This window comes from Podarcis erhardii (genome assembly GCF_964252035.2).
Source record: "Podarcis erhardii genome assembly, chromosome: 1".
Lineage (NCBI taxonomy): Eukaryota > Metazoa > Chordata > Lepidosauria > Squamata > Lacertidae > Podarcis > Podarcis erhardii.
This window is the reverse complement of record NC_138497.1, coordinates 4421272-4442075: the sequence shown is the minus strand read 5'-3', so window position 1 is coordinate 4442075 and position 20804 is coordinate 4421272. Positions and strand designations below refer to the sequence as shown.

Here is a 20804-nt window from a genome sequence, read left to right as displayed (position 1 = left end):
GTTAGCCAGAGGCAGTTTCACGGCCGAAGCAGGGATTCGAACCCACGGCTCCAAGACGCTTTCGAAGCTCTCTTCCTCCCACCAAGACGCGCCGGGCACACTTTCGCGCATGCGCACAACCGGAGGACTAGCGGGGCGCTCTGCCTGTTGCCCGGCCACGCCTCCTCCTCCTCCTCCTCCTCCCTTTCCCTCGGGATTCCTGCCACGCCCATCCCATCTCCGGCCCGTTCCTAGGGCCACGCCCCCTCTCCCTCCCTGCGCGGCTCTCTCTGCCACGCCCACTCCTTCTACGTCCCGCTCCGAGTGCGCACGCTCTCTCTCTCCCTTTGCCACGCCCATTCCTTTTATGTACACCTCTTCCTAGGGCCACGCCCCCTAGGAAGGAGGAGGGGAGGGGAGAAGAGCAGCGGAGCGGCCGGCCCTTCCCTCAGACCGACCGACCGACCGAGGAGGAGGAGGAGGAGGGGCCGCCGACCAAGCCCAGCCAGCGGCATGGCGGCTGGGCGCGAGCCGCCGCCGCCGCCGCCGCCGCTCTCTCCTACCTCGCCTTCTCCGCCTTCTCGCTTCCCCGCCGCCGCCGCCGCCGCCCTGGCCGCCTCCCGAGCGCCGAGGCCCGCCGCCCACGACGACGACGTCCTGCTCCTGCCCCACTGACCGCCTGAGGGGGGGAAGGAGAGCGCCTGAGGGAGGGAGGGAGGGCGGGAGGGGGAGACCAGAGACCCCCCCCCCGGCCATGGAGCTCGCCAAGCCGGTCTTCCCCGCGCTGCCGCAGCCCAAAGAGGACTCTGAGGTGAGCTGGCGGGGGGGGGGCGGCGAGGGTCTTCTCCCCCCCCTCCTCCTCTCCCCCTGCCCGCCTTTCCCCCCCCCCCTTCCGACGCCTCAGCATCTCAATGGCTGGAAACGGTCACTAGGCGGGCTGGGCTGTCTGTCCTCTCCTACTTACACACACACACACACACACACACACACACACACACACAAGACACACACCCCCCCGTCGTGGGAAGGGGGGGTCGCTTGCAAGGACGGGTGGGGGTGGGGGCTTCAGGAACCGACCTTGATAATGGCCTCCTCCTCCCACCCTTGGGTGTTTGGACCCTTGTGGGTCTTCAAGGGTTCGCCCCCCACCCTCCTCCCGTGTGAATTGGGGGTTGGGGCGTGTCCCCTAGTAGTTCATCCCGTGTTCATACGTGTGAATGTCTGTGTATGTCCATATCTGTGTGTGTTTTATATGTTCTCTCTTTACCCTACCAGATCTGGCGTAATTTTTCTGCCACACCATTGTGGCAGTGCTGGTGTGTGTGTTTGGAGGGGGGGGGTGGTTAACATTTTGTAGCCTGCAGCTTCTTTTGGGAAGTCCCACAACTCATCTCCTTTTTCCATTCTGCCCTGAATGGGTGTGTGGGTGTGTGTGACTCTTCACACTACATGGGCGCATTTGACTCAGCATCCGTTTACTACAAAAAACGGGAGAATACAACAACACTGCTTAAAGAGTGATGTTCTCTTTCTTCCACCCTATAATGCTGGTTGTGGGTCAGAGCTTGAAGTGACCAGGAAAGAGGTATTGGGGTCATGGAGGATGGTTAGATGAACAGGTAAACCCGGTATGTGTAAAAGGAGATGGATCCTTGGGAAATAAGGTTGCCCATAACATAAACCCCTTATGCAAATCTGTGGTTTGTGTACAATTCTGTTTGACTCACCTCAGAAAGGCTATTGTGGCACTGGAAAGACTGGAAAAGGGCAACCCAAATGACCAAGTGGCTGCAGCAACTCTCCTATGTGGAACAGTTGTGACATTTAAGGCTTTTTAATTTAGAGAAAAGGCGCGTAAGAGGGTCAAAAAATTACGCATGGTATAGTGAAATTGGATAGAGAAAAGTTTTTATACTTGGTGCCAAAAACAAGGATCATTCTGCAAAGCTAAATGTTCAGTATTCAGGACAGGTAAAAAGAAGTACTTCACACAGTGCATATTCAGTTGCAGAAGTCACTATAATAAGATGCAGTGATGGCCACCAATGATGGTTTGCTTTAAAACTGATTTAGACAAATTCATGGAGGGTATGATTATCAATGGCTACTTTTCATGAATCAGTACAAGGCAAGAGCAAAAAACACATGCAATTCTAGCCCGCACCAACAGAAGTAGTGTCCAGATCAAGGAAAGAAATTGTACCACCCAATTCTGCCTTGGTCAGAACCCACCTGGAGTGCTGTGTCCAGTTCTGGGCACCATAGTTTAATGAGGATATTGACAAGCTGGAATATGTGCAGAGGAGGGCAACCAAGATGAGCAAGGGTCTGGAAACCAAGACTTACAAGGTGTGCTTGAAGGAGCTGGGTATGTTTAGCCTGGAAAAGAGGAGACTGAGAGGAGATATGAGAGCCATCTTCAAATATCTGAAGGGCTGTCACGGAAGATGGAGCAGGCTTGTTTTCTGCTGCCTGGGGGTGGGGTGGGGGGCTCAAACCAATGGATTCAAATTACAAGGAAGGAAATACCAACTATACATTAAGAAGCACTTTCTGATGGCAAGAGCTGTTCCAGCAGTGGAAAGGGCTCCCTCAGAAAGTGGTGAACTCTATATCATTTGAAGTTTTTAAATAGGGGTTGGGTGGCCGTCTCTCAAGGAATGTTTGGTTGTCATTCCTGTATTGCAGGGGGGTTGAACTACCCTTGGGGTCCCTTACAACTCAACAATTCTATTATTCTATGATGGCTGTGCCTTACTAGAGGCAGTTGCTGTGCTCATGTTGCATTCATATCCTGCTGGCAGGCCTACCAGAGGCATCTAGTCGTCCTCTGAGAGTAGACTCCTGGACTAGATGTGCCCATAGTCCCATCCAGTAGGTCTTTGAAGGTCCATGTTATTCAGTCCTTCACCCTAGAGAATTCCAGGGTTTTGTCACTGCAGCATCCGTCTCATTCTCTCCTGTTTAGCTGCTTCTACCTGACAAAGGTTTATTGAGAAACCTTACCCTGTGGTGTGTACCTTTGCTCATTGCTACTTGTGCTTGTCAGCTCATAGATTTATTAATTCTCTTTTTTCATCTTATATATTACACCAAAAGCACCTTATATATTACACCAAAAGCAAGTTGCAGGGCAGTAAAATGCCCACCTGCGATAAAACAGCAGACAATAAAATTAAGATATAATAAATCCTAAGTGGTGGTCTTAAACTTTATCTCATGTACAGCCCCACTTGGTGCTTCCTACTGTTTCACACACTCCATGCGCAAACAATCATGCTGTACTTCATTTCTATTTTTAGACTCTCCCATTTCCTTTCAGAATCCAGAATGATCTTAACTGCTGTTTGTTTTACCATCCCTGTTTAGCAATAATTGTGCATTGTAAGGAATGTAAGGTTTTCCCCATTGCCCCAACTCAGTCAGCTGTGTGATGTATTAAAGTACTGGTACTTTTAAAAAGTACGGTGGGGGGGGGCACACAGAAAATGCTGTCCTTCATGCCCTTGCTGGCCAGCCTGCTTCATGGAGGGGCAGTTCCATGCAGGAGTTTCTCCTCAGCCGACATATCTTGTGAGGGGACAAAAGAAAAAGAGAAATTAAAATCAGTGTTCCAAATTCGCCAGGCACCAGGCGCATTTTGCTCCTGACTATTGGCCACTTGCGACCAAGTGAAGCTGCCTGGGCGCCAGGATGGTGCCTGACATCTCCACTATCCGGAGATGCATGCCTGGGGAATCATGGGATCTTGACTGTTTTCACACACTAATGCCACACCCTGTAGAATTCTATCCTTGATATTTTACCTACATAATCAGAACAAATTTCAGGAACCAAAAAATCGTATTGAAAAATAGAATTTTCGAGCCCAAAAATGGCAACTTGACATTCCGTTTTGGTGACTATAACCCTGGTTTAAGGAGCTATTTGGTGCCTAGCTAATATTGAGTTTCTAAGACTGATTAAACTATAGCCCAACCTTTTAAACCCTGTTTTAAAACCAGCACATTAAATTGTGGAAGGCTTTAAAATAGATGCAGGATTACTGATTTTATTGGCTATCCATCCTTTTTAGTTCTGCATCAGCTACAGTCCTGAATAAAGGAAGATCAGGTCCATGCTGAGCATGTTGCAGTAACCAAGTCTTGAAGTTTTAAATCATCAATAGCAGTTGGTACATCTTAGTCTGGGGAAAAAAGCCCAGCAGTCTTCTCATCTGGAGGTGCTGGAGAAAAATGTTCTCAGCCACTGTTGCTATTTGAAGGTCCAGACACAACAATATACCCTGGAGCTCATAAATAGAGGAGGTAAAATTATAACTCCTCCATTCCTTCCAATTTACAGGGCTTAAAATGCATCATTACTATCATATTTTTTGGGATACTGAGTCATTCATTTTGACCACATCACATCTGAACCATGGTCAGATGCTGACTTGCAGATGTGTGAGGCATATATCTGGGCAGGTTTTATGAAATTTGGCTTTTTCAAAATGGAACCAACTCCATTTCAAAGGCATGAGATAAGCAGAACTTTATTAAAACCTAAAAATATCATTTTGGAGTGACAGATTAAAATTAGTATTTGTTCAAATGAATAGTGCAGCTTATCCAATTGTTAGATTGCAAACCTGTTGTGATTGTCCACATTAAATTCTCTAAGACACCATAGCCTGTTTAAGTACTTAATAAATACGTAAACGAAGAGCGGTAATTGGAATTTGCATGATCTGCATTTAACTGTAATTCCCCTTTAAAATACACAATCATAGCAAATGCCAGAATTCTGTGAAAGCTCATTGGTAGGAACAGATCAGAAATAGTGATTTTGTAGCAACAGTATGAGTAATATTTAATGCATGTGCTTCTAAATCAGTTTTTAGCAAGATATGTTCATATTTTAATATGAAACCAACAGCTGACCATTTGCACTTAACTGTTGTTCATTCAACACTTTCTAGATTTGTAAATATTCTATAAAAAGCAGGTTGCCAAATATCTAGGATCAAACCAGCTTTTATTTGGCATGAAAGTATACCTTTCAAAATGCAAATAGGTAAAAACTAATGCAGAGGAGTTAAATAAGTCTAGCAGTTCATTCTGCATGTTTCCTGCTCCTCTACGACTCCCAAAGGAGCTGTCAATGTTATGCCAGAGCCTTGCTGGAATTGTTGGCAGCTGTCTGTCTCTAGACAGTGGAAGAGTGTCCATTTGGGGGTGAAGTCAAGCTGTTGGAAGACTGCAGCGCCTGATGTGGCTGCAGAGACCCATACGGGACAGACGTGTTGCAGCTGGGGCAGATGAAGGTGTCTGGTTTTGCTGTGTCTCTCTGCTCTGCTGCAGACTGTGGAGTTAATGTTGCCAGTCTTCATGTCATGTTTGCAGACATCTTTGTAATGCAGAGTTGGTCTGCCAACCTGCAGAGAGCTCCCTGTAGAGCACGTCCTTGGGGAGGAGAGTTAAGAATGTTGATTCCAACAGACAAAAATCAGCACTTGATGAAAATTCTTGCTGCTGCTCTTGTCATTTCTAACAACTCTTAGATATGCTTTTTGTGGTAGCTAGCACCCTTGACATTACAAAACTTCCACTCTGGGTAGTCTTTTGATTCCAAGCACACTTAAATGTGCTGTTGAATCTCAGAAGGCCTTTTTGATGATGAAGTAAAAGTCTGTTTGATGTCTGAAAAACATGTCTATTCAGGATCTGGAGTTTAACTACTTACTAACTGAATAAATGTGTATTCTTTTGCTTTGCCTATATAAAAGTTGTAATTTGCAAGACTTTTTTGTTGACAGTGTGAAGTTTCTGCTAGTTTTTATGTGATTGAAGCTATAATTCATCATTCACTATTCAAACTGTAATTATGATAATGAGAAATATACACAATTTAACATGTTGAATAAGATGTAACTTAGATCATGTTATATATGTGTGTATCTTTTCCACCCAGTTCAAAGACTTAAAAACATTGATAGATAGGTAGCCGTGTTGGTCTGCCATAGTCAAAACAAAATAAAAAAATTCCTTCCAGTAGCACCTTAAAGACCAACTAAGTTAGTTCTAGGTATGAGCTTTTGTGTGCATGCACACTTCTTCAGATACACTTCTTCAGATACATGTGTATCTGAAGAAGTGTGCATGCACACGAAAGCTCATACCTAGAACTAACTTAGTTGGTCTTTAAGGTGCTACTGGAAGGAATTTTTTTATTTTGTTTTAAAAACATTGAGTCTACCAGATTTTCCTTGAAAAACAGTTGGTTCTCTTAAGGGCAATACTGAAAATTATTGTTAAGTGAACACTGCATTTTTTTCCCTCTCTCTCTCTAGGACTGGACATATCCAATGAGAAGAGAGATGCAGGTATGGCTGTTTCTTTTAATCAAGGCTAACTACTGGTTCATTAGATGCTTGGTGGTGGTGGTGCTGCTGCTGCTGCTAGGGTTTAGCAAAACCTTATGCCCTGAGACACTCAGGTGTGCTGCAGAGGTACACTGGGGACGATTGCTCTGGAAACACCCAAGAGAAGACTTGGAGTGACAGGACTAACACACAGGGATAGTTGTAATTCCAAGTGCAGTTTTGGGCTACCAAGAGATTTGTTACCTTCCTTTTTTGCCCTAGACTCACACCCAGTTCCTCTCATTCATCTAGGCATTGTCTTGCATTAATGTCCAGTTGAGAGAGACCTACTCAAGGTCCCCAGATCTGTGACCTTCCCTTTCCTCGCTGTCTTTTTGGGCTTTGTGGGCAATTCCCAGCCCTAACTTCCTTCCAAAAATGGTTGTCTCTGCTATCTTTGCTCCTGGCCAGCTAGCTGTTCTCTGCACATATCTGTCACACCTTCCCCTCTCCACATGTTCCAGGAGCCTGCAGGGGCCACTATTTCTTTGTTTGGAAGTTGCTGTTTCTCTCCTGGTCTGTGGACAGTAGGGAAAGCTGATGCTCATGCTGTAACACTCACTGAATTTGTTCCTAAATTTAAGAGTAACACAACAGTTCTGTAGATTGCTAAGTACTGGTCATATTTAGTGAAGGGAGAAATCAAGTGAATTTGTCTGGATTGGCAGATGCCTCGGCAAAGTAAAATTAAAATGTTAATAGGCTATTGCAGCTCCCTCCTAAACTTTCAGTTTGCATAGGAAACTTCCTAAATTTGAAGTCTTTTTTCTGGATAGAGAACACTAACAAGGGAAGCCCTCATGATTTCTTGTAGATGTAGGCTTTGTTCACAAGGAGTGGTTTGCATGGCATGCAAAAATTTGGCAGGAAAAGCTCTTTCTAGCATTGAGATGCAGTGAATTATGGTTTGCTTGTTGGATTTTCATGTTAAGCAGCCAGAAGCCCTCCCAGAAAAGAGAGTACACCTCTTGTATTGCAGGAACCTTGAGAAATAGTTAAGTAAAACAATCCAAATGGCTCGAGTAAGCAAGCCACATAGTGGGGTATTGGAGAATCTTGGTTGTAGGTTATCAAGTTCAGAGTGATGGTAAGGTAGTATCAGATGAGGAGGAAGCGATGCAATGAAAAAGTGGGGTGGTACGTTAACCTATGTGTAAGATCGCACATCCTTTTCTTCTGCATTTAGCATAGAGCAACTATACCGCCAGTGAGGTACATTTATCTCAGTCCTGTTACATTCAAACCTTTGAAGCCTTTGAGAAGCCTTTGAGGATTACAGGCAAGAGAAACATTCTAGTCTAGAAGGAGCTGGTGGGGGAGGGAAGCTTGAGTTGCAGCTTCAGTGAGGCAAGACAGTTCCTGGAATCTTATTCTGGGATATTATTACCTTGGCGGCAGGCAGCTCCCTGCTGCTTAGATTTTTCTCTCCACCTCTCTGACACCTCAAACTTGTTCATGTTTCTCTCTCCCCCTGCTCTGTTTCTCAGGCAGAATATACCAAGTCATTTATCAGCAAAGAATAAATGCCTTTCTCATAAACCGTTTATTATACTGTGCCTGAATTCTGTTAGTCAATACCAAGAAGTGTGCTTGTGGTTTTCTCTCTGTCATTGTCCTTTGCAAGCTTAGTGGGTGGCTGGGGATTTTCTTACCTCCTGTGTTTCTGTTGTGCAAGATTCCCTCGTAGCCCCAGTGCCAGCAATACTGGAAAAAAGTACAGTGGTGCCCCGCAAGACGAACGCCTCGCAAGACGGAAAACCCGCTAGACGAAAGGGTTTTCCATTTTGGAGGCGCTTCGCAAAACGAATTTCCCCATGGGCTTCCTTCGCAAGATGAAAGCCCATAAGGAAATCTCTGGGACAGCGGGGAAGCGCAGCGTGTCTTCCCCACTGTCCTCGGACCTCCTCCGAAGGCTGGCGGTGGGGCGGAGAGACCTCCTCCCGCCGCCAGCCTTCGGAAGGCTGCTCCGAAGGCTGGTGGTGGGAGGAGGTCTCTCCGCCCACCGCCAGCCTTTGGAAGGCTGCTCCGAAGGCTGGTGGCGGGAGGAGGTCTCTCCGCCCCACCGCAGCCTTTGGAAGGCTGCTCCGAAGGCTGGCAGTGGGGCGGAGAGACCTCCTCCCGCCGCCAGCCTTCGGATGGCTGTCCTGAAGACTTGTGGTGGGAGGAGGGTTTTCCTTCCCACTGCCAACTTTCAGAATGCTGTTCTGAATGTTGGCGTGGGGAGGAAAAACTCTCCTCCCACTGCAAGCCCCGGGAACAGAGGAAAAGCGCTGCGCGCCTTCCCCTCTGTTCCCGTACCTGTCCTGAAGGCTTGCGGTGGGGAGAAAAGCCCTTCTCCGCACCGCCAGCCTGGCAAGCGGTCTCCATAGGAACGCATTAATTGATTTTCAATGCATTCCTATGGGAAACCGTGCATCGCAAGACGAAAAACTCGCAAGACGAAAAAACTTGCGGAACGAATTAATTTCGTCTTGCGAGGCGAAATGTACCCATTTCTCAGGTAAAACCACAGAGCTCTTTCCAGATCCCATATATGCATCCAGTTAATGCTAGTGTAATTAAACTCTACTACTAGTGTTAGTCTTGTGTAGCTTTTACCAGATTACTGAGGTAGATTGAATTTTCATTTCTCCCTTTCTGTTTCCTTTTTTTAAAGGAAATTTTACCTGGGTTGTTCCTGGGCCCGTATTCTTCAGCTATGAAAAGCAAGGTAGGTGTGTCTTTTTAGAATATTTTAATGCTGGTCACTGGTGCTTTTTTCTAGGAAAAAAAAGGTACAGGAACTAATCTTGAAGAGACCTTGTACTAGTAGTACAGGGGACTCCCAAATTAGACGGTGGATCCAGGCTCCTGCACGCATACCCAAAATTGTATATAATGGGGAGCACACTGGAAAGTCCTAGTGGTTCAAAGAGGAGACCCACCCCAAAGACGTCCCAAAGAGCCAGCAGAACTGACATGCAAGGAGGTTTCTTCCCAGCGTGTCAGCTCTGCATGTCTAGAGCGCAAACGGTTGCCCTGAACAATCTAAGCACCTTGTGCACATCATCGGTCCTTACTAACTAAAACTCATCTAAAATAACAGAACTAGACGGTGCTCTGATACCTCTCAAGGTTCATCTGCTGTACATGGAGTCGCGGTCCCGGTGTGGATGCAAATGATGTTATGATCCTCAAAATGCTTTGCAAACAAGTCACAGTAAGCTGCCGTCAGTTCTGTTACCTCCTTTGGGCCAGACTGTGAAAGGCCATGCACCACCCAGAAATGCTCTGCTGGGTGGCTCAGTTAGGATGCAATGGAGACAGCAAAGCATACTTTCTTAGCTGCCTTCACTGCTGCTGGGTAGGCCCATTGTTCAATTGCATTTTACTGGAATTTTCTTCCACTCGTGTTTGAGCAGTGCCCCAATTTGTTTCCTTAGCCTAAGCTTTGGAGTACTCTGGGGAGCCAAATGGGCATAATGAAGAGGGAAAAGGCACTCAGGGTGATCGTGTCAACGGCCCAAGCCCTTTGGGTGTTCCAGAGGCCAGCCAGGGCTTTGACAGGAGCGCCAATCATATCAGCTATCTGGAAAGCCTTTGGATCCATCAGCCTCCTAGGGCAGACTATCTTAATAGGTCCCCCGCCTCTGCAGAGGAGAAAAAGTGCTGAAAGCTTAATCTCAGCAGGAAGTGATCTGGCCATGAGAAGGAACTGGTTTCAATATCCCCCACTCTTCCTGATCACCCTCTTCCATTTCTGTGCCACTTAGAATATAAAAAACTTAAGCAGTATAAAAAATACCCTAAAGCTGCGGTAGACCACTATGCCACTAATGTGTGGTGTGGTGGTGGTGGTTGTTTGGGGGGTATTGGGTTGTTGTTTTCATTTTGATTCTGTATTTTATGGTTTTATATTCTGATTTTATTTTGTAAACTGCCCTTAGACCTGCAGGTATAGGGTAGTATATAAATTCAATAACAACCACAGTAACTTGAACAACAACAAATTTTACAAAAATACAGTTACATATAAAAACGTTACATTAATACACAATTATTGATACATATAAACCAATATAAATTTCTTCTACTTGATTGTCATGTGTGAATTTTTTTCTGTAACATTTTAATTTTCTACTGTTTGCTAGTTGGACTCTGCTTGAGGAAAGACAAAGAAAGGTGTTTTAAAGAAACAAACTGCAAAATGCACACTTTGCGACACAACGTTAATGGTCTTTGAATAGAATTACACTGTTTATTGATGAGCTGCACCTTTGTGCCAACCCAAAACGACCAAAAGCTTGTCCAGCCTATTTTGAAAGGTTCACATGAATGTGGAAAGGAAGTTCCTTCTGAGGTTTTGTCAGCTTTAAACAAAGTCACCTTTTTAAAACAAAGCCACACAGTAACTTTGCAGGCTTCCGGCTTGTTTTGCACTGGCCACAAAAATGAATTTGTTGTGTGTGTTTGGTTTTAAGCTATCATGGTCTTACTGAACATTTTAAATATCTAAATATATGGTCTTAATAAAATGTCTTAATAAAGCTATCAGCTAGTCATAATGCAATATTATTACTCTTGTTTGCATGCTAGTTTAAAGGAGCTTTCACTTTTTCAAACATTCATTTTGCAGCTACCTATACTTCAGAAACACGGAATTACCCATGTAATATGCATACGACAAAATATTGAAGCAAACTTTATTAAACCAAACTTCCAGCAGTTATTTAGGTAAGTAACCTATAAATTAATGTTGTGAAAATACGTCATGTTCAATGTCTGCTTGTTGTGCTAGTGTAGTTTTCAGTCTTTACACTGCAAAGCAAGATTGCAGGTAATGCTTAAAAGTTTCAGTGGATCACAATAGTTGGCCAGGTATATTGCATAGTGTGAATGTCAGAAAGACAGGTGCAATAACTTCTTTATGACTTCCTGTGAGGAATGAGATTGCTGTAAGGACAAGGCAAAATGCTTTGGACAGGAAACAGGGCCAGTGAGGGATGTGGCTGGGGCATTCCAAGGGCCAGATAGAGAGGTTGGGGTGCACATTCGGCCCCCACACCTAAGGTTCCTCATCCCTGACATAGTCCTTCCCACAGTTAGAATCATAGAATCATAGAGTTGGAAGAGACCACAAGGGCCATCGAGTCCAACCCCCTGCCAAGCAGGAAACAGCATCAAAGCACTCCTGACATATGGTTGTCAAGTCTCTGCTTAAAGACCTCCAAAGAAGGAGACTCCACCACACTCCTTGGCAGCAAATTCCACTGTCAAACAGCTCTTACTGTCAGGAAGTTCTTCCTAATGTTTAGGTGGAATCTTCTTTCTTGTAGTTTGGAACCATTGCTCTGTGTCCGCTTCTCTGGAGCAGCAGAAAACAACCTTTCTCCCTCCTCTATGTGACATCCTTTTATATATTTGAACATGGCTATCATATCACCCCTTAACCTCCTCTTCTCCAGGCTAAACATGCCCAGCTCCCTTAGCCGTTCCTCATAAGGCATCGTTTCCAGGCCTTTGACCATTTTGGTTGCCCTCCTCTGGACACGTTCCAGTTTGTCAGTGTCCTTCTTGAACTGTGGTGCCCAGAACTGGACACAGTACTGCAGGTGAGGTCTGACCAGAGCAGAATACAGTGGCACTATTACTTCCCTTGATCTAGATGCTATACTCCTATTGATGCAGCCCAGAATTGCCTTGGCTTTTTTAGCTGCCACGTCACACTGTTGGCTCATGTCAAGTTTGTGGTCAACCAAGACTCCTAGATCCTTTTCACATGTACTGCTCTCAAGCCAGGTGTCACCCATCTTGTATTTGTGCCTCTCATTTTTTTTGCCCAAGTGCAATACTTTACATTTCTCCCTATTAAAATTCATCTTGTTTGTTTTGGCCCAGTTCTTGTTTGTTTTGGCCCAGTTGCACTGTATTCTTTTCAAGCATGGCTGAAAGTGATTCCTTGACAGAAACTGGTGTTCAAAGACAGGAAGCCTAAGGACCAAACTACAGTGGCACCTCGGGTTAAGTACTTAATTCATTCCGGAGGTCCGTTCTTAACCTGAAACTGTTCTTAACCTGAAGCATCACTTTAGCTAATGGGGCCTCCTGCTGCCGCCGCACCACCGGAGCCCGATTTCTGTTCTCATACTGAAGCAAAGTTTTTAACCTGAAGCACTATTTCTGGGTTAGCGGAGTCTGTATCGTGAAGCGTATGCAACCTGAAGCATATGTAGCCTGAGGTACCACTGTACATGTAACACCACAGCTGCATGTGGCAATAGCCTAACAAGGGTTGCTCAGCTGGCAGTACGACTTCCCTCAGTGAAATGAAGAAGGAAGCAATTTTCAGCTATTCCCTTTCCCCTCCACAGCCCTCCATGCGCCACCGGAACTGATCTGGAGAGTCCCCCAGCCTTCTGGAGCAGGTTTAGGAGCAGGGTGCTACAGAGCATAGCTGTCAACTTACAGATTTGAAAATAAGGGACCAGCAGTCTTGAAAATAAGGGACCAGCAGCCAAAATAAGGGACCTGCAGCCTCACCTGTTCCAGGCACTCCAGTTCCTCCTGCAGTCTGGTCAAACTCATGCTGGTAGCTTCGAGAACACTGTCCAACCAACTTTGTAACCAGAGGTTCAACTGAATAGAATCTGAATCACATGCACCACAAGGCCTATGCAGCCTCAACTTAAGATGGCTCCCCGGCCTGGCTTTGCACTGCAAAGTTTGCAGCAGCACGTGCCACAAAATGGCGTCCAGCATTCAAAAAACCCCTCAGCTTGCATTAACTAGCCACGCACAAGGCGTGCAAGCTGCACCCCCCAGTCGTTCTTAGACTTCTTATTGGGTGAGCAACACAGCCAAGCAACACAGTTGGAGCCTCCCTCCTCCCTGGCCGGCTGGCAGGGAGGGAGAGGAGCTGCTTCCTTTGAAATTTAAGGGACATCATTTAAGGGACATCCATCAATAAGGGACAGCAGCGGGACATGGCGCTGGAATACGGGACTGTCCCTTCAAATAAGGGACACTTGACGGCTATGCTACAGAGGGGGCGAGAAATCATTGAGAAATTCTTGCCCCCTTTTTCCACTGACAGGGGCAAGAATGACAGTTGGATACAACCCACAGAAAGCTGTCTTAATGATAATCTAGATCAGTATTTTCTGCTTTGACTGGCAGTGGCTCTCCCATGCTTTCACATAGTCTTTCCCAGCCCTGCTTGCTCTGAAATGCAGATCAGTCTTTAGAGCTGTTTTGCAGCAGTGAAGAGAAAGGAAGATAGAACCTTACTCTGCTAGTAGTTTTTCTCCTGAAATTCTCCTGAAGTCTTGCCTCATAGGTTTCATGAGGGAATTTTGCAACAACAGAGAAGGGGTCATTTGGCTATCGTACATTCCGTTGCAGAACAATATGTTGGACCTTTTAACTTTTATATTTATATTATATAATATATATTATATTTATATACGCTTCAAATGATAAAAGAAACATTTTTCAGGCTGGGTGTTAATGTTCTAGGAGATGAGCGATTCTGGTTTTGTACTTAACACACTTACTTTAATTGTAGGTATTTAGTCTTGGATATTGCAGATCATCCCATTGAAAATATAATCAGATTTTTCCCGACGGTAAGTGTTTAGCATGACTTGTGAGTTAAACTCTTTCATCCTAATATCTTTCAGAAATCATGTGAGCAAATGCAGCCCAATGTGCGAGTGAAAGAGAAGAAACAATCCATCTCTGAAGCAGTTCAGCTAAATTGATAAATAATTCTTCCTGTGATGTCCACCTAATTTAATGGTCTTGTGGATAAGCCCCCTGACTGGTAGTATTGCTGGTTGCCATGGGTACAGTCCTCTGGGAAGTTCTCCTGCATAAAAGTGCTTTTGCAGGATTCCCTTTCATTTTAGCATGCAGGAGAAACTTCCCAGTGAATTGTACCCATGGTAACTGTCATATCAGATATGAAGGGGGACGGGTCACAGAATGCAATTCTCAGCTCAAAAATGGCTGTGTCTGCTCGCTATTCACTCTGTGCAAGATATCTGAGTTACTTTCTCAGCACCTGTCTTTTTACTTTGTGCACTTTGTCCTCTCCTGCCCCTTGGATGGCCCTTGTCCGGCATCTGCTGAAAGTGCCCTCCATTGACTTCTTGTGAAGTGCTGGTAATGGAGGGGGCCTCTTGAAATGGCTGTGCGGATGTCTGAATACTTGTGCCAGGCCAAGCTCAAGAAGCAGCTGGGGAGAGCCATATTTCTAGGCCCCCTTGCTGCTGCTTCAAGACAAGGAGCACTAAAAACCTTAATAAAAATAATGAGCTCTACATTCTGCTGTCCCACCCCTACAACATTAACAATAATTACCGTATTTTTTGCTCTATAAGACTCACTTTTTCCCTCCTAAAAGGTAAGGGGAAATGATGTGTGCGTCTTATGGAGCGAATGCAGGCTGCACAGCTATCCCAGAAGCCAGGACAGCAAGAGGGATTGCTGCTTTCACTGCGCAGCGATCCCTCTTGCTGTTCTGGCTTCTGAGATTCAGAATATTTTTTTTTTTGTTTTCCTCCTCCAAAAACTTGTGGTCTGGTGCATCTTATAGAGCGAAAAATACAGTATGTTAGGAGGGCCATGAGGCTGCATTTGTGTTAAGAACTCTTCAAGATGGCAGTAATTGGAACAGAATCTGTGTCTGTTATGTTTTCCTTTAGACTAAGGCATTTATTGATGGGAGTTTACAAACCGGAGGTACGTGTGCTCACTTTGCTTGCCTACCTAATTTATCAGATGCTTGATACAAATGTGTTGCTTTTTTAGCTACATGTAAATACAGTGGTACCTCAGGTTAAATATTTAATTCGTTCCGGAGGTTCTTAACCTGAAACTGTTCTTAACCTGAAGCACCACTTTAGCTAATGGGGCCTCCTGCTGCTGCCGCACCGCCGGAGCCTGATTTCTGTTCTCATACTGAAGCAAAGTTCTTAACCTGAGGTACTATTTCTGGGTTAGCAGAGTCTGTAACCTGAAGCGTATGTAACCTGAGGTACCACTGTACAGATGAAGGGACATGGGTGGCGCTGTGGGTTAAAGCACAGAGCCTAGGACTTGCTGATCAGAAGGTCGGCGGTTCGAATTCCCGCAACAGGGTGAGCTCCCGTTGTTCAGTCCCAGCTCCTGCCAACCTAGCAGTTCGAAAGCACGTCAAAGTGCAAGTAGATAAATAGGTACCACTCCGGCGGGAAGGTAAACGGTGTTTCCATGTGCTGCTCTGGTTTGCCAGAAGCGGCTTAGTCGTGCTGGCCACATGACCTGGAAGCTGTACGCCGGCTCCCTCGGCCAATAAAGCGAGATGAGCGCCGCAACCCCAGAGTCAGCCACAACTGGACCTAATGGTCAGGGGTCCCTTTACCTTTACCTGAATACAGATGGGGTGGATGTACTTGGTAATGGGCTGGGATACAGTCCCTCTTGTGAATGCTATAAGATGTGTAGTGATAATTGGTGCCATTTAGTTAAGCCTTATTGGCCGGATTCCTTGGAGGCTCATTGGGGTACATACCACATAGCAGGTAATGCAGAAGGAAATAAAGTTCCTGAGGCTCAAACTCTGCTTCCTGCTTATATGTGTTTTAAGATGTTTATGCTGATTTTGCTACTAACTGTGTTTGGTTATGCTAATGATTTAAATTAATTTTAATATAAGAAGAGCTCACAAGGAACATGTTGAGGACTGAATGGTGGGATATAAACTAAATAGTACAAATAATTCAAAATGCTGTTTTGTGTAAAGCAATTCTTTTCATTCTCAGGAAAAGTTCTTGTCCATGGGAACGCGGGGATTTCTAGAAGGTAACACGGCTCACTTATTTTTAAAAATATCCCAAGGCATGACTGACATATCTTAACTTGTTTTTGTTGGTTTGTTTTCTGTTTTTCAGTGCTGCCTTAGTTATTGCATATATTATGGAAACATTTGGAGTGAAGTACAGGTACAGAAGTGATTTTAAACTGCTTTCCATCCCTTGGAGAGAATATTGGTCTTCAGCCGCTGAGTCACGACATGGCCAAAATGGGAATCTTGAGTGATTCTGCGGTAGAATTGGAAGGGATCACGAGAGCCATCTAGTTGTAGTTTGTTGTTAATGCAGCTCTCCATGTCTAGTGACTAGCTGAGTGGGACCCTGCTTTACAACAAGAAGGGATTAAAAACAGTTGTACAACTTGATCACCTAAGTGTTTCAATATTGTGCAACTTTTTCAAAAGAAAAACTGCCCTAAAATATTGCAGAGTGAAGTTGGCAATACAGTGGTACCTCTGGTTACGTACTTAATTCATTCCGGAGGTCTGTTATTAACCTGAAGCACCACTTTAGCTAATGGGGCCTCCTGCTGCTGCCGCCGCCGCACAATTTCTGTTCTCATCCTGAAGCAAAGTTCTTAACCCGAGGTACTATTTCTGGGTTAGCGGAGTCTGTAACCTGAAGCATATGTAACCTGAAGCGTCTGTAACCCGAGGTACCACTGTACAGGCCTATGTGCCTGCTGTGTTCTTTCAGTGCCAGGCCAAGTTGCCCCTTCTCTCTCCCCTTTCTCAGCCTTTGTGATGGTGGTGGTTGTAACACTTGCTACGGGTGCTGTGACCTCTCCCAGCAAAGAGACCAAGATCTTTTAGTGAAAGGTGTGCATGTTCCCTCTGCACAGAACTTGCCTCCAATACTGATTGCCTCCATTGCACATGCCTTGTTACTCCTCCATCACCACCTCAGCTGACATAGAGTGCAGTGCTTGCACTACATCTGATTTTGGAATGACAGCCAGAGACAAAACAGGTCTTGGATATGCTGTAGGGCAAGCGAATTCTGGGGTTGAAACATCTGTAGAAAATTCTGATCCCAGTGAAGAGGGAGCCCCAGTGATGGCCTTATTAAAAAAGATGGAGATGCAGTGAGAATTTCTTAGGGGTAATGGACTCTTGGGGATAAAGATTGGCTATGTGGGTCATCTGTTTCATGTTTTAATAGAGAACTTTAAGCCTGAGATAGATGAGGTTTGTGTGATGGGTCCCAAGCAAGTGAGCTTATGCACAATAACTCTGCCTTGGTCCAATGAATGGAACATTTAGCCAGGGTCCTTGGATTTAAGTCCTACTTCTTAACTTGTTTTTATTATTGCTTGTTAGCCGCCCTGAACCCAGCTGAGCATTGGCTGGGGAGGGCGGGGTATAAAGAAAAATTATTATTATTATTATTACTTCTGCCTGGGGATCACTGTATTCTCAGCTTTAATTCCCCATCTGTGAAATAGGAGTGGCACTCAACATGGGACTGTTGTGAGGATGAAGACGATGAGGGTTGAGTGGGGTGAGGTTTGAGTTTCATTTGGCCTCTTCACTTCGGCAGGCCTCGCACAACAGATGTTCCCATTGAGTTGGCCCTCTGTTCAGTGTTTAATGCTTATAACATAAATTTCACATGTAACAGCAGGGTCAGTTCTCAGCATCTTCTATAAGGAAAATCTGTTTAAGTAACTATCTGGACCCAGTTGTTGTTGTTGGCTGTAAGCCTTTATGGAGTTAAGCAGGTCTGGGCATTACTAATTCCTGAATGGGAGCCCTTGTATGTCATTCTAAACTTTTTGAAGGCAGAATACAGGCAGAGCTAAACTGAAAGTAAATACCAAAAGAATGAGTCAGAAACCAAATGCAAACTGGTATTAAAGATGAAAATGGAGAATCTCTTTCTTGCAGGGATGCATTTACATACGTGCAAGAAAGAAGGTTTTGTATTAATCCCAATGCTGGATTTGTTCATCAACTTCAGGTAAGTTGTTTTCCTACCTGTTGATGATGTAGAAATATGATATTCATACTGATGGTCTGGCCCGGCCTCCCCAAGTATCTGATATGCATTGGCTTAAATGAAAAACTTCATTATATCTTGCCTGGCTGTTTGGGGTGTTAATTGGTACATTACCAGTATTTGGCCTTTTCTATCATTTTGTTTGCTTTGATGCTGTACTGAGGATGTGAGCAATTCTAACAAATGTAAAATATGTAAAACAAAAACATAAGATACCTAAAATTAATGATATTTAATAAACAATTTATCAGCTTTACATTGATAACCACGTGGCCAGTGTAGAGCAATAGATCTCAGCAGCAGGGGTGTCTGTGCCTTACATGGCTGAGCTTGAGGCTGGTGGCATAAAATCTCTTTGAGCCACAGTGTCCAAAATTCTCTCAGATTCCCCATTTCTGCTCTGCTCTGGGAGACCAGAACTGGTAGACCAGGTGTAGTCCTGGTCCATGCTGACTCTTGAGTAGCTCACTGGTGCCTGCCCTGAACAGTGGGTGTGGCTTTCTGGAATTGCTCAGGTCAGCCAAACAGAAGCAACTACTTTTATCCAGAACCACTTTTTCTCTTCCCTCACCTCAGTTTCCTGCAATATTCCAGCCTTCATGGCTGTAAACAAATATGTTCCTTTAGCTGCCCTCCCGTTCTTTTTATCCCAGGATCCCAATGTCAGGTGAATTCTTGCCCATTTGTGCCAGTCCAGTCATTCTGCTGTTGCTTCATTTTTTATTTTATTTTTAGGAATATGAAGCCATCTATCTAGCAAAGTTAACTATCCAGATGATGTCTCCTCGGCAGCTGGAGCAATCACTGTCTGTCAGTACGGGTGAGCATATATTTCTGTGTAGCAGGGGCGGGGAAACATCTTCAGCCCAAGGGGCACATTTCCAGAGCAGTCACTGCCAAGCCTGCCTTCTCAAAGATTTGCATTGTAAATCCCCTCTAAAACAAAGGGGGAAACCTTGCTTTCAGCAGGGAATTCCAAGCAGACTCCTTCCTGAATCAGATTTGCATGCAATCCCTTGCCAACTGCTACCTCTACCCAGAATAAAATAGTAGTACTGGCGGTATGGACATCGTCTACCCTTCTTCATGTACATGCATTTCTCCTCTTCACTTGCCCCCAATACAAACCCCTCCCTAATTAGGAAGGTGTATGCATCAAAACGCCCTGCTAAAATGAAGGGGGGGGGGACATTGTTTTAGCAGCACCTTTCAAGGTCAAATTACCAACTTCTTGATGTCCTGTGATTGACAAGCATGCAGCTGCGCCCACCTGTCAAATGTGCCCCCCTAGTCCATTTATGATGAGGTTCTGGCCTGTGGAATCGAAAAGGTTCCCCACACCTACATCCAGAGTATGAAAACTACCACAAGAAGCTACTCAAAGCTGATGGATTACTGATAGAAACCAACCTGGTTCATATTTGATTAAATCTATTTGAACTTCTTGTTGTCTTGAGTTAAGAAGTAGGAAGAGAAGCACAGGGAGACTGGCTGTTAACTATTTTTGGATGCTTAAAATGGGCAAAACATGGATAGAAAAATTGGCTTCTAATTGGCATTGTGCAGCAAAATGAAAATGTTTTGTGGAACAGGCCTGGTTCCACTCAAACCATTTTGGAAAGCTTGTTTCTGTCCTCTTAGCCACCTTCTCCACCTGCCCCACCTGTTTTGCAGGAAGTCTGAAACGAACCCATGAAGAGGATGAGGAAATCAGCAATATGCAAGCCGCAGCTCAGAACGGTTGACACCAAGGGCAGCACTCTGGACTTGATGGCTGGAAATTTCTATTCATGGCAGCTGCTAACGTCAGCAAGATGAACAACCAGATCTATTTTTTATATATATAAAATGGGAGACGAGTCCAACTTCCTTATGCAAACCTGCCCCTCCAGTAGCACACCAGGCAACACGGTTAAGGGTATTGGATTCCTTGACTGACTAGATGGCACTGATTGTTTTGCTCCTTTTTTTACACTTTATAGTTTTACCCTAAACCAAGACTTTGGACTTGCAAAGAGGTATTATTGCAATAATGCACTTTTCATACTTGAAATTTCTTTATTTGTATTGATAAAGTTATTACTTAAACAAAACGTGGGGGGAATGATTTGTTTATAAAGTTATTTGTGTAATTTATAACAAGAGTCTTTAGTAAAAAAAGGAAAAGAATGAAAAGAAACAACTTCCTTAAATTCACCGCGGGTTGTATTTGTTTCATTTCCCAAGTCTTGAGGCAGAAGGAAACAAGTTTTAGTAGCTATTGGAAATCATTGTTTTGGCCATCATGAAGTCGTAAGAGCAAACTCAAGGTCTCTTCCAGATTAAATGGCTGCTCTTTTCTTGATCCTTTCTGGCTTTTCTCTGAAAGGCCTCCAAGAAGATAAATTTTCCCCAGCTTTTATGAAAATCCGCAAGAATTGACTCCTAACAGGCAAATGCAGGTGTACAGCCTTACTGCTGAACGCAGCCTTCTAGCCATACAGTGGTGCCTCGCAAGACGAAAAGAATCCGTTCCGCGATTCTCTTCGTCTAGCGGTTTTTTCGTCTTGCGAAGCAAGCCCATTGACGGCTTAGCGGATAAGCGGCTTAGA

The 20804-nt window shown here is 44.8% G+C and overlaps 1 protein-coding gene across 1 annotated transcript; it reads left to right on the top strand.

The window, feature by feature from the left end:
• Positions 1-475: 475 nt before the first annotated feature.
• Positions 476-20409, top strand: STYX (serine/threonine/tyrosine interacting protein). Its single transcript, XM_081866418.1, has 11 exons — positions 476-790; positions 6311-6343; positions 9039-9092; positions 10998-11095; positions 13926-13986; positions 15067-15103; positions 16165-16204; positions 16294-16344; positions 18102-18174; positions 18949-19033; positions 19888-20409. The coding sequence occupies exons 1-11, from the start codon at positions 734-736 to the stop codon at positions 19956-19958; spliced, it is 660 nt and encodes a 219-aa protein (XP_081722544.1). The 5' UTR covers positions 476-733; the 3' UTR covers positions 19959-20409.
• Positions 20410-20804: the final 395 nt, after the last annotated feature.